We start from the raw sequence: 13,234 nt of genomic DNA on the forward strand, positions 1-13,234 counted from the left end.
TAGGGAGGTGAGGTTGATGGGCAGGGGAAAGGGAGCCGGGGCTGGCATCTCTGTTATCTTCTCTGCCCTCAAGTAGTAAGTTCTTTTAACACTTCTCTCATGCCTTTCCAACTCAAACATCCCCATCATTTCATTTTCAAAACAACTTGCAAAATCAACCATTCACTTGAGGTTTAGGATATCTGTGCAGGTATTAGAAGCTGCAGAATTAATATTAAAAAGTGGACTGACAGCAGCAATTTGGTGGTAGTGCTGGGGTTCTACGTTGCTGGATAACAACCTCTGAAAGTACAGACTGCCTGTGAAGCACCATCATTGTTATCATCATCCTCTTGAATGTCACAGGGAAAGGCAACTCTACAGGTGAGGGACGATCAACAACAACCAAGTAAAAGTTGAGGCACAACTGCAAGTATGTGGCTCTAAATCTTGGTGGGTGTAAATTCTACCTGTAATAGACATACCAAGGATGAGGCAGAAATCTCTGAGAAAGTCAGATATAGACAAGTAGAGGGAGGGAAATTAGCAAGTGCTATTTAAATTCCTAACGTTTCTAACGGCAAAGATGATTTTTAAAAACAGAGTCCCCCGTGGTATCTGAGGAATGTCTAGTGACATATATGGAAATGGCTTAGTTAAACGGGTCCTTCTGTGGAGGAGGAAATAAAGAGGAAAGATCCCAGAGACCAACTTTATTGCACATTTTTCTAAATCATGTGGACAAAAGGGGGCACAGAAATGTCTCCATTTGCAGAGAACAATCATTCATTCAGGTAATTAATTGCTAACCCAAAGACAACTCTGAGATTTCAAAATGCCAAAACGACTGCATGGAAAAGTGGTAGATGACTGACAGGTTTGAGAGGCAAATATCTTTATGAAAACCTTAAATGATTCTTTATAAAGTGATAAGCTCTTAAGCTCTGGGGTCTAAGTGCCTGTAGAATTTTATTAAAGAAAAAATGAGCAAGATGATACTATAAACCACCCGGCGCAAGACAGGTTCCCCAAAGTCAGTGCTGTCTGCTCCTGCACTAAAACAACAATGACCACGGCAAACCCCCATTCTGTCACCCCAGCCTCTGCAGTGGCAAAGCATAATGCATTGCCATCACTGGGAACACCGAAGTTCTCGCCATCTCACCGCGACGAAGCGACAGCAGATTGGCTTGTATCAGCCCCAAGAGGGACATTTAAAATGAGTAAAACAGGAGAAAGGCTTCTTTTTGAAGGCAAATTAAGGCAAGGTCTTCTCAGGCTACAGAGAGATATGCCTGCAGTCCACAAACAGGATACAGGGACCTCAGAAATGTTAAGACCCTAGCAGCCCAACCTGAAAGGTTACAAGTTCAGGGTAAATAAAAAGTGCAGCTCTGTCACAGGGCTGGTAAACAACTTCTTACTCCAAGAGATGGGGCCAGAAGCCTGATTAGGTACAGGAAGATCGTGGATAAGTCCACATATTAGTGGCTTTGGGGAAATCGGGGAGGGTCGGTGGAACAGGACAGATTTTTTTAAGCTGACCCACAAGACAGCCAGCAACTGCTTCCTGGCATGGTCTGGGGGCTATCACGGCCAAGCCGGCCAGCCCTTCCCGTGGGCCCCGAGCAGGGGTCACTGGGGCTGCCGGCGATCCTATGACTGCCTGCCCAGGCCACATGTGCAGACCCTTGGCTTTCCGTTCCAGTGCCGCCCACAGAAGTGGGGACCCGCTCCCCGACCACGCCCTCCTCCACACCTCCATCCCCACCAGGAGGGTTCACAGCCCCATGGCTTTAGTTCAGGCTGCTTCTAGAACCTGGAACACCCCTACGAACGCTCACCTTTTCCCACCCACAACACCTACCTGGCCGATCCCTATTCACCTTTCAAGGCTGTGCACAAGGTCGGCATCTCTGAGAAATGTCACAAAGGCAACAGAGCGCTCCAAGAGGTGAAGGTGTAGCCATCAGAGGCTTTCTCAACAGACTCGCTGGGTCCAAATCCTTGCTCTATTCCTGATTGTGTCTTTACCTGGCTGCGTGACTCCAGGCAAGTTTAAATTGAGACACAATTGACATATAACGTTGTGTGGGTTCAACGTGCACAAGTTTGCTTTGACACATTTATATATTGCAATATGATTGCCAGCTAGGTGAGCTAACGCCTCTATCCTGTTACTTAATTACTGTTTCTATTTTGTGGTGAGAACAATGAAGATCTAGTCTCTTAGCAACTTTATAGTTTATAATTCAGTATTGTTGACTATATTCACTCTGCTGTGCATTAGATCTCCAGAACTTAATTTATCCACTAGTTACAAGTCTGTATCCTTAAACATCTCCCCAAATCCACCCCTCAGCCCCCAGCCCCTGGTAACCAGCATTCTACTCTCTGTTTTTATGAATTACACAAGGGATTTTAAAACTTTTTACTGACTTTAATAGAAAAACCCCTTCAAGAAAATAAATACCACCAGCTCTTCTTATCACCAAATTTTGAGCACAAAACAATGAGTGTCTATTTCTCCTGCATTCTTTAAGCACCTACTGTGTGCCAGGCACCGTGCCGGGTGCTGGAAACACGGAGAGAAATGAGATCTGCACCTGCCACTAGAGGAGCACACTTCCAGATGGGGGAGACAGACAGACATGGATATAGTGACAAATGTCATGAAGAAAAAGAAAGCAGATTGAAGACCTGAGGAGTGGCAACAGGTCCTACTTTGAAACAATTTTTCTAGAAATAACGAATAATGATTTCTGGGTAGAGTTCTATTTCTTTCTATTCTTATTGTTAAAAGATTTTTTTTTATGTTAAGGTTATTACAATAACGAGAACAGTTCATTTTTTTAAAAGACGGTGTAGAATACTGCTTCCCCCTACCCAACACCCCCGGCAAAGATTTCTACGTCCTAAGCCCTGCAGCCTGAGTATGTAACGTTACACGGCAAAAGGGGCTTTGTGGGCGGACTTGAGGTTTTGCAAGTGGGCCCAATATAATCACATGGGCCCTGAGAAGTGGACACCCTTCTGCTCTGTCACACTGTCATCAAGCCCTTAAGGATGGAGATTCATCTATCTTGTTTGTAGACGTATCCCCAGAGCCAGAAAGATTGCCTGAAATAAAACAGGGGGGGTCAATAAATACTTGTCAAATGAGCAAATAAGTTCATGTTAATTTTGAACTTCTAAGAAAAAAAAATAAAAGAATAGCAGAAAAGGAAACCTGAGGGGCCACGGGAGGCCATCAGAAAAAAAAAACAAGAAAGTGTGGTGGTGGTGGGGGGGGGTGTGTGGTCAGAGAGCAGGAATCTGAGGCAATGCACTTCAGCAACTGTTTGAAGTTACAGATTTAAGGGACTGGGGATCAGATTCCAGCCTGGCGGGAAACGTGGGGAGGACCCAGAAACAAACAAATCCGCACACATATGCAAGCACCGGGAGCCCAGCGGTTTCCCTTCCTCCACATTCCACGAATATCCTGCTTGTGACCTTGTCCTGCCGAGATGACAGGGGCGCGATACATTCCGAGTGGTGCTGGTCGCTACTGGGGGAAGGAAGTGAATGATGTGCCTGCGTGTCCGGCCAATGTAAATCTCAGCTGTGTCTGGCATGAAAAATCCACCCCCCGCCCCGCAACGGGTTGGGAGGCCACCCCCAGGCCCGGGCAGCTTGCCTCCAGCTGGCCTTTGTTTTTGTTTTGGTTGCAAAGTCACCAGGACCTCCAGAGAAACAAAGCAACTAAGTCTTTTGTTTTTGTTCGAATGAGTCAAACTTGCCAGGGATGTGAAGCTGAAGTCTGTCCACAAGATTCTTACGCTTCCTTCACACAGAGCCAGGAGTCCTAGCCAGCTGCTCCTTTCCTTCGCCCACATGAACTAATATTCTGTGGCTCTGCTTATGACATCCTCAGGCTTCCAGGACCAACGGAGAAAATCGGGCTTGGTCTAAAAAAAAAAAAAAGGGCTTTCCCGGCCAGTGTCACTTGTTTGTTCGTTTGTGTTTAGGGAGATCAGTTTAGAAAATGAGGTAAAGAGAAAGGCCCTTTCTTTTCTAATGGGGAACAAACATCTGGACTTTCCCCACCTCTGACTGCAGTTTCATGACAACACTGAGCATGTGACCTGGACCCATTTCAGGGGAAGCTGCAAGAACCCAGGGTTTCACCCCAAAATGGGAAGCCCATTTCTTTCTCTGTTTTGCTGGGCTCTCACGACCGCTCAGTGCTCCAGCCCTGTTCTTGATGGCTTGCAGGACCACGGAGGTCGGGGGAGGAGGGTTCGGAGAAACCAGGCTCTTCCAGCACGAGGGCATGAGTCATTTTTCAGAAGATGTCCTAGGGAACCGGGCTTAAAGTTCGCCTTTTTTCTCCCGTCTGACAGCGATCTTGAAAGACTTTCACAATGCAAACAAAGCTGCCTTTGAGGGCCCTCTGCACGACCACGTATGAAGCTTGGAAGGAGCGCTCCTGGCTAGGGCTGGCCAACCGGCACCACTGGGAGTACAGTGGAAGTGGCTGACACCTGCCCCCAATCTGGGGTCAAAACTGGCCCAAAGGGCAGTTTCCAAGGCTCACCCTGCCTGGGGCTGGGGGTCTGACCTTAGCTATCAGTGCGCGGACTAAAGGCACTGCCAGAGTCCTTAGCACTTAGGACCCACTGCTTTTCAGACATTTCCACGGAAAGGGGACAGCACATTTATTACTAAGTCTAGTTACAAGCGCAGTGTCTCCATGTGCAGTTCTCCTGAGACGTCCAGTAAGTTCAGATACATGAAACCAACCACCCATTTCATGGATTTCCTTTCACAGACACTTGGGTCCAGAGGCAGGAGCAATGGAAAAGAGCAGAAGGGCTGGGGCTGGGAGTTGACAGGTCTGGAACTGTCCAGATGAAATCAGTCCAAACCCTGGCTACCCAGCTGGTCGTGACCTATTTTCTTGACAAAATTCGCCCTGACTGAAAGCAGGTCTGTGGAGGACGTGTGTCCTACCAGAGCCGTGACTTGCCTTTCAGGGCAATGAAGATGTCCATCAGAAATTTCACCCAGGTTTCCGCATCTCCCCAGTTTGGGGAAACCCAATCCATTATACGCTAAATTAGCTGCTGGGTGCACAGCTCCTGAACCCCTGTTTTCTAACGTCCTTAATCAAAGCTCAAGTTGAACAGCCATTTTTCCAAAAGAACCTCTCATTGGAACCCCAGGTTCCCAACTGGCACAACAGCCAATTCAAACATCATCAAAAGCACCATTTAAGTGGGCACCAAGCGGGGAGGGTACAGCTCAGAGGTAGAGCGCATGCTTAGCATTCACGAGGTCCTGGGTTCAATCCCCAGTACCTCCATTAAGATAAACAAATAAAGAAACAAACCTAATTACCCCTCCCAAAAAAAACCCAAAATAAAATAAAACACACATTCAAAAATAAAAAATAAAGTGGGCACCAAATCTCCAGTGAAGCTCACTAAACGCTCTTTCCAAAATGCCTAGAACTTTCAGAGGTCACGGCTTTGTGTCCCTTAAGGGGTATCAACTCAAGACTGCCTTATCAGGCTGTGAGCACCCTCACAGAGACCTCAGAGGAAGCCATGGCGGCACCCCTGTCCCCACAAAGCACCACATTTCTCGAGACTCGTTAAAGCAGGTTTGGCAGATGGAGTCATTTAGAAGGTCCCGCGGAATCTGACACAGGCAGACTGGATTTAGGATTGAGCCCAATGATGAGTGCAATTCAAAGCTGACTGGAAGAAAAAGAAACACTCGATGTGGCTTCGCAGACGACACACGCATGCGTCACTGCAGCTTCCCATGCCCTGTGCGGCTCCCCTGTCTTCCCGTCAAATGCCAGGCAAGCCACACCACGTGCCAGCCGCTGCGCTCAGCACTGGATCTTCTATGCGGAACAAAATGGTTCTTCACTCCCAAAGCCAAATAATAAGATTCTGGAAACACATTTCTGCTCCTATCACGACTCTCCTTTCCCTGGCTTTGCCTGCCCAGGAAATGCCAGCCTGGAGAAGGAGCAAAACCTGGAGGCAGGATCACCCCACCATCCTACAATGGGGGTGAGAGGGCAGCTTTAAAATACAGATGCCACTTCACTGATACCCTTCCCGTCCAGAGGCTATGGTCTCTGTCCTCTCCCGTTGAATCTGGACTGGCCCCAGCAACTCATTGCAACCAACAGAAAGTCACGGAAGTGATGCTGTGTGTGTTAGGTCAGGAAAGGCCATGTGGCCACCACCTTGCTTGCTGGGACATCGGCCCTTGGAAGCCTGAGCCCTCACGTAGGAAGTCCAATACCCGGAGGCCACAGAGAAGCCTTCAGAGGCATTCTGGCCACCAGTCTTAGCGTGAGTCCTCCCAGCCCAGGCCCCAGATCAATGAGCCAATGAACCCTTTGATGATTCCAGCCCCCAGCTGCTGAGTTCCCCCCTCGCACACGCTCCCAGCTTTCTTCATGGAGCAAAGGCAAGCTGTCCCTACTGTGCCCTTTCCAAATTCCTGACCTGGAGAATGCATGTGGATACAAAGTTGTCGCCCCCTTTCCTGTGTTGGGGGCAGCTCGTTATGCTGCAAGAGTGACTGGAGCAGAGGGCAAAACCGAGGGCCAGCACGCCCCTCCCCCCACGGGCTCCATCAGGATTCCCTGCAGCAACAGGAACTCCTCCCTCCCCCACCCCTTGCACAGGAGGGGGCCCTAGGGCTATTCCGCTCATTGCTCCTCCCCAGTTCCCTCCCTGGCGCTCTGCTCTAGGCTGTCACGGACACCGCGCCCTGCCCAAGCCTTAACTGGAGGCACAGGAGGGCCTGCAGTCACCCAGCATCCCTCCTCTCTTCCTCCGACCCCCTGGGCTAGAGAGTCGGGTCACATCCCTCTCCTTCCCTTGCCCATGCACTGGCGAGGCTCAGAACCAGTTACTGTGAGCCAATCACCGACGCCTCCAATATATCCATCCTTGGAAGGGAGGGAGTCCGCTTAAACACTCTTTCAGACCAGCCCGCCCCCCTTAATATGTTGTTTAAGAACAGAGGCTCTGGGATCAAACCCTGGCTCCATCACTTTCTAATTCTCTGAACTTAGATGACTCCCTTCATCTCTCAGACTTTAGCTTCTAATCTGGAAATGGGGGATGACGCTTCCTACGTCATAAGGTGCTTGTCAGGATCACAACAAGGGAATTTGTCGAAAGTGCCTGGAATGTAGTAAGTGCTCAATAAATTTTAGCCATTTTTAAATAGCATCTTCCTGGGAAGAAGCATCTCTTGTGACTTACCCCTTGAAGGACTTGGAAGCTGTCATTGTTGGGTGGTGGGTCTTGATCTGGGTCAACGCCAACTCTGTCAGGCACCGGGGAGAAAGACAAGGAGAAAAAACAGAGACCGTTAGCTTGGACCATGGCGGTCATGCTGGCTGAAAGCAGCCAAGAAGCTGAGCATCTTCCCGAAGTGGAAGGAGTGGTTAGCTACAAGAAGAGGGAGGCTGTCATGCAAAAGTCGTGAGAAAGAGGTCACACGCCACCTCAGATCCCAGGGAGGAGGGGGAGGGTGGGCAGTAACTCCTGTGTGCTTACTCCTTAAGCAAGGCCTCTGGGAACGGCACCCGCTGGCAGCCGTCGGGCTGCCTTCCCGCCCCAGACGGTCCCGGGCAGCCTCTTCCTCACTGCCACCTGACCTGCTTTTAGTTCCCAAACCTTCTGTTACGGAATTTTTCGTATATCCAGGGACATTTTAAAAGAATTTAAAGCGAACACCTGTATGCCTTCCACCTAGATTCTACCATCACATTTTGCTGTGTTTTCTTTATTACATACTTATCCGTCTGTCATCCATCTTATTTTTTGGATAAATTCAAATAAAGTTGCAGACATCAGTACACTTCCCCGAACCATCTCACCACGCACATCATTAACTTTACATCCTGGTGGCCTTGCATCCCCTGGCGGTAGAGATGATCGGAAAACTCACATGTGTGGGAGCAACAACAGACAACAGAAAGAACAGCATGGTGACAAAATCCACGTATAAGGAATCCCAGGAAAGCACTGGGGTAGTTGGCTTGGCTTGGCAACATACCAAGTCGCTCTATGTATTTGTTAATTCTTTATCCCTGAACCTTCCTCACTGTAAGGCAGAGAACTGGGACATCAATGACATTGATAAAGGGGAAACAGAAGACCACACAGAGGTACCCCTCTCTTAAAGCCCCCCCTCTACTCTGTCTTATTCCAGACTTGTCGGGCACTAACTTGTGTGTGGCCCCTGCATGGGGGCGGGAGGATACAGAAGGAAAGGGAACAGTTACCCCATATTTTGCTGAAGGCAAAGTTTAAAGCCACAAGAGGAATGCATGTATCCAGCGAATATTTACCGAGTACCCACTATGCCCGGCCCCTTTCTGAACACTTAGTTAAAACCCATAGCATACCTGGTACCAGGTTTCCTCCCCGTGGGCCTGAGGTTTGATGGGGTCTTCCTCACAACTGGACATTATTTGGGGACTTTTGAGCAACACATTTTCACAGAGATTTCTTTTTTTTCTGCCATGAAATCCACCCAATGCCGGGGCCCCAGGGCTACCCACGAAGGTCACCCCAGAGCCTCAGTACACCCGAAGTGTAGAAATGTACCAAGAGTGGTAGAGGAGAGGGCACATATTAAATACTACTCAGAATTCAGTATGTGCCCTCTTAATGTACGTTATGCAGAGAAAAGTCCTCTGTATGGTGTCAACACCTATAGGATCAAAAGCTAGGAATCCAGTTTTAGGCCCCGTTCTGTGGATTCGACAACAGCACGAAGCCACTTCATGGCAGACTGATTTACTTGGGTGAGCTCCCCAGTAAAGACTCTGGGGGGGGGCAGAGCACTGGTTACCAGTTTGTCTTCCAGACAGCCTACCAGAACGCCAGGTGAACGGCACCCTCCTACCTAACCACAGAGGGGCTACCGGCGGGGCAGAGGCGCCCAGACCGTGTGATCTGAGGGGTGTGACATGCAGTGTGGCCCAGAGCACAGCGGTTCAGATCTGCCACGAATAATCTCTCCTTTCTGTACCGTGAATTGTGAAACAGGAGTATGTATTCGCCTTTCTAAGAAGCGGCTTCCATGTCAGGAAAGATCAAACAGATTGATTTTCTGGGCCCAGATGAAACAGGAAGCCTATGGGTAGGCGAAAAGGCTTAAGCGTGCCTTGTACCACAGTGAAGAAAATAAAGTCAAACATAATAAAGGCGGCCGAAGGCAATCTAGCCCCCTCTGCCCTTTCAACTAACCTCTGCTCGGAGAACAAAACTGTTTAACAAGAATTCACATAAATTCCGATTCCCAAGAACTGCTTATAAAGACCAGGTTTCGACTGTTTTCAGTCAAGTCCTGGCAACGTCAGGGGAACTCACCTATTTACCCCAGGCCCACGTGGCCAGGCCAGAATGCAAAACAACAGAGCACAAAACACTGGAATAACCTGATCAACTCTCAAAATTTCGGGTCGCCCCCAGCCTCATCCCAGGCTTGTTTGACATTTTGTTTAGGGGAACGTGAGGGAAACTGAGACTGCCTCTAGATCCGTATCGTCCAACAGAACTTTCCGCCGTGATGGTACTTTTCTAGATCTGGGCTGTCCAACATGGTAGCCACCAGCCATATGTGGCCACCGGGCATTTGAAATGCGGTTAATATGACCGAGGAACTGCAACTTCAGTTTTACTTCATTTTAATGAGTTAAAATTTAAATTTGAATAGCCACATGTGGCTAGTAGCTACCGAACTGGACAGTACAGATTCCAGAAAGTACTCATTCCCGCCATGTCTCTCTAGCATCACTTTTCTCTCTGCTGGGACAACTGTCTGCTGCCTTCTGCCTTATCAACGATAACACCTGAGATTCCTGCTGGGATCCTGCAGAGACCCAACTCTTTCATCCCTTAAATATTACGTAAAATTTTGCTTGAATTGATCACTTAGACAATGGCTAGATTTCTCACTTCATCAGTATAGAAAATAAGATTTAAAACTCTATGAAAGCTCTTCTGTACAGATAATTGTCATAAACGTGAAAGGAATGACAGAATTGAAAATCACCATTTTCCACTCACAGTGTAATAACTGTTTCAAGCAAGGGTCATCAGAGGATCATTATACCAGTGGGTAAAAGGTTGTTGGGAATCTGGCTATTCACATGATATTGAAGCATCATGCTATAGGTTAGTTTTTAGTTACAAAGGGAAAACAGTGCTTTTACATTAGAGAGAGTAAAGGGATCAAACTTAACATCACTAATAAAGGGAGGGCCTGACAACGTGCATCACCGGATACGATGCAACAAGAAATACATAACATCACTTTTACAGTATTTTTGGCAAGAAAGAATGACTATCTCTAATCAAGAGGAAAAAAACGAATCAGGAAAATCCAGATTGTAGGGCATTCTGCAAGACAATTTTCCTGAATACTTAAAAAAAAAAACAACCCGTCAATGTCATAAAAGGCAAAAGGGAGTAGGGGAGGATTGTTCTAGATTAAAAGAGACTAAAGATAGAATAACCAAAGAGATAACAACAACCAGGGCCTAAACTTTGATTAGATCCTGGATCCAGGGTGTGTGTGTGTGTGTGTGTGTGTGTGTGTATAAAATTCATGTTACTTTTCTCAGTTGCAGTAAAGGTACTGTGATCACGTAGGAGACTGGGTTCCAAGGAGATACATGCTCAAGTGCTGAGGCGTAGACAGTCATGATGTTTACAGTGTACTCTGAAGTACTTCGAAATGATTAGAGAGAGAGACACACGCACAGAGTAAAAATGACCCCGAAATATATGACAAAATGTTAGCAATTGGTGGGTGTATCCAGGTTAGAACTCGGATATTCACTGTTCTATTCCTTCAGCATTTTTTTGCAGATTTAAACTTTTCCACAATTTCAAAAGGATACTTAATTATATCCTTGGTGAAAATGTTTCACAAATCCGTGAGCACGTTTTCCCATCTCTCTAATTTAATCTAACTTACTAATAATGATGATTCAGGATCTAATTTTATTCCAGGGTCTGAAAACCACAAGTCGTAGAGATTCACGGACACAAGGTGCTATTAGAGGTTAATTATAGGTAATAGGTAGATATAGAGTCTAGTAATTACATGGTTTTTTTTTCCCCAGACAAATCCTGGAACGTTTTGTTGAGACTGTCCTTCTTAAAGTGAGGGCAAAGAGAAGGGGGAGGGTATAGCTTGGTGGTAGAGCACATGCTTGGCATGCATGAGGTCCTGGGTTCGATCCCCAGTGCCTCCGTTAAAAAAGTAAATAAATAAACCTAAATGACCTCCCCCTCCGGGGCCCTCCCACAGACAGAGGAACGTGGGTGGACCCCTCGGAAGGTCTCAGAGGTCCCTACCGATCAAAGTGCTAACTAGGAGATTTCTGAGAAAGGAAACAGAGACTTGCTTCCCAGCTTGCTACCGTGTTGTAAATGCCAAAAGAAAACAGATGAGCGGCCTTGTGACACAGATGGTGTTCTGCGATTTCTTTCCCCATTCAAGGCTGTTTATTTCAGGACAGTTTCATTCTGGCAGGGTTGAGGGCCCCATGGACCAATTCCCAAGGATGATGCTGGACCTCTACAAAGGGCCTCAGCCTTGGGGCAGGGCGTTCAGTGGTGTGCTGGGCAGCAAGAAAGCCCAGAGACAAGAAAGACCACGTACAGTATTTTAAGTGTAACGACTCAGAAGACTTGGGGTTCCCTAGCTTTCTGAAATTCCTAGTTTCAGACAACTGTCCACAATATATATTTCCTTCTTGACCTGTTATAATGCTTTTGATCTAAGTCACTGTATCAATCTAAAATTTTTGTGCTGTTTTATTATATCATATTTTAGCATTCCCCTGATACACTACGGCTGAGCTCATTAGAGCACAGACAACAGCCTTTTCTTCCAGAATGAACTGAATTATCCTTATTTTCATTAAGAATGAGACACATGTGGTAATCCCATTCCAAATGAGAAAATAAAGCAGTCACACTGATGCGCTCCTTCTGGAATGAATAAATACAGAAAATGAATCATGTCCCTTTTGGTATAATACGTACACACACTGATTAACCACCAAATAAAATGCCAGGAAATCTCAGAAATTTTAGAAGCATTCTACTTTAATCAATAGTTTTTTTTTTAATTTGAATGGCTGAGGTCCTAAATAATTTGGGGACTGTGAGACACACACAGTCATATAAAACCTTGAACAACAGAGCAGAATTCGAATTCTCTCATATCCCAAATGCAGTAACTTGCACTATGCCTGAAGGACCTTCCTTCTTGAAGGTTGGATATTTCAAAGGAAAGGGTTTCCTCTGCAATTTCACTGGTACCTACAGTCCGTCTCTGAATGTGAACTTGTGTGTCTGTGTGTAGATTTTAAACAGTAGAAAAAAGTGTGAATCCTGGAAACTTAAATGCTTCAATTAACTGCATGCATATTATAATAGTTTATACCCAGGACCTGGCAACATCCCAAGACTGATGCCCCATGACAGGTATTGCTTCTTTCACCACTGTCCTCAGAGAGTGAAACACTTTCACAACGAGAAGAAGAACAGAGTTCAAACCTATTTTGCATCTGATTTATCCACTAGCACCCAGAACCAGATCAGGAAGAAAGCATGCCAGTTACAGATACAGTAAAGATACAGAAAGGAAAGAAGAAATGTTGAAAGTCTTTACTCTGCCCAACATCGGCACACTTACGCACAATTAAATCATAAACTTGGGTGGACACTGAGAAACAAATTACATTAGAATAGTCTTTCATTATCTTCTGGTTTAAAAAATTTTTTTTGTATTATCTGATTCACCAAGATAAGATACAAGTACATAAATACATACTTAAAAAACTAAAATGGAATTGGTGCTTAATTATGATGGTATAAACCATACCCCAGTCACAGCTGACATATAAAACTCTAGTTCTCTCTCTGAGTTAAAAGCTTTGTTTACTAGATCACAAGCAGGATTTTGTGGGGAAACGTGTCTGTGGCTTTTAACACTAAACTCCGTCGTACAAGGAGACACTCGCCAGCTCCGGCTTTGGTGCGGACACACACTGTCCAAAATGGGGGGAAAGGGGCCAGACTCTCAGGAAGCCCGACACATTCATCAGCCCAGAGAAGGGGAGAGAATGATTACACTTGACTGGACCTCTTGTCCGTTTTCTAGGGGCAGCGGGGTGGCGCACACAGGAAGGAAGCAAGAAACAAAC

At 46.5% G+C, this 13,234-nt stretch overlaps 1 protein-coding gene and 1 non-coding gene across 3 annotated transcripts in view; one reads left to right on the plus strand and one right to left on the minus strand.

The window, feature by feature from the left end:
* The window catches only part of SLC9A7 (solute carrier family 9 member A7), a 119,189-nt gene that overhangs the window by 11,817 nt on the left and 94,138 nt on the right, over positions 1-13,234 (minus strand). For both annotated transcript variants that reach the window (XM_015247235.3, XM_015247234.3), the window contains one exon: positions 7,260-7,323. In XM_015247235.3, coding sequence (XP_015102721.2) covers positions 7,260-7,323 — 64 coding nt within the window. The remainder of the gene's footprint in view (positions 1-7,259; positions 7,324-13,234) is intronic.
* On the plus strand, positions 11,200-11,272 carry TRNAA-GGC (transfer RNA alanine (anticodon GGC)). The gene has a single exon. It is a non-coding gene; the product is annotated as a tRNA-Ala (tRNA).

Source organism: Vicugna pacos, chromosome X (assembly GCF_048564905.1).
Source record: "Vicugna pacos chromosome X, VicPac4, whole genome shotgun sequence".
NCBI classification, from domain to species: domain Eukaryota; kingdom Metazoa; phylum Chordata; class Mammalia; order Artiodactyla; family Camelidae; genus Vicugna; species Vicugna pacos.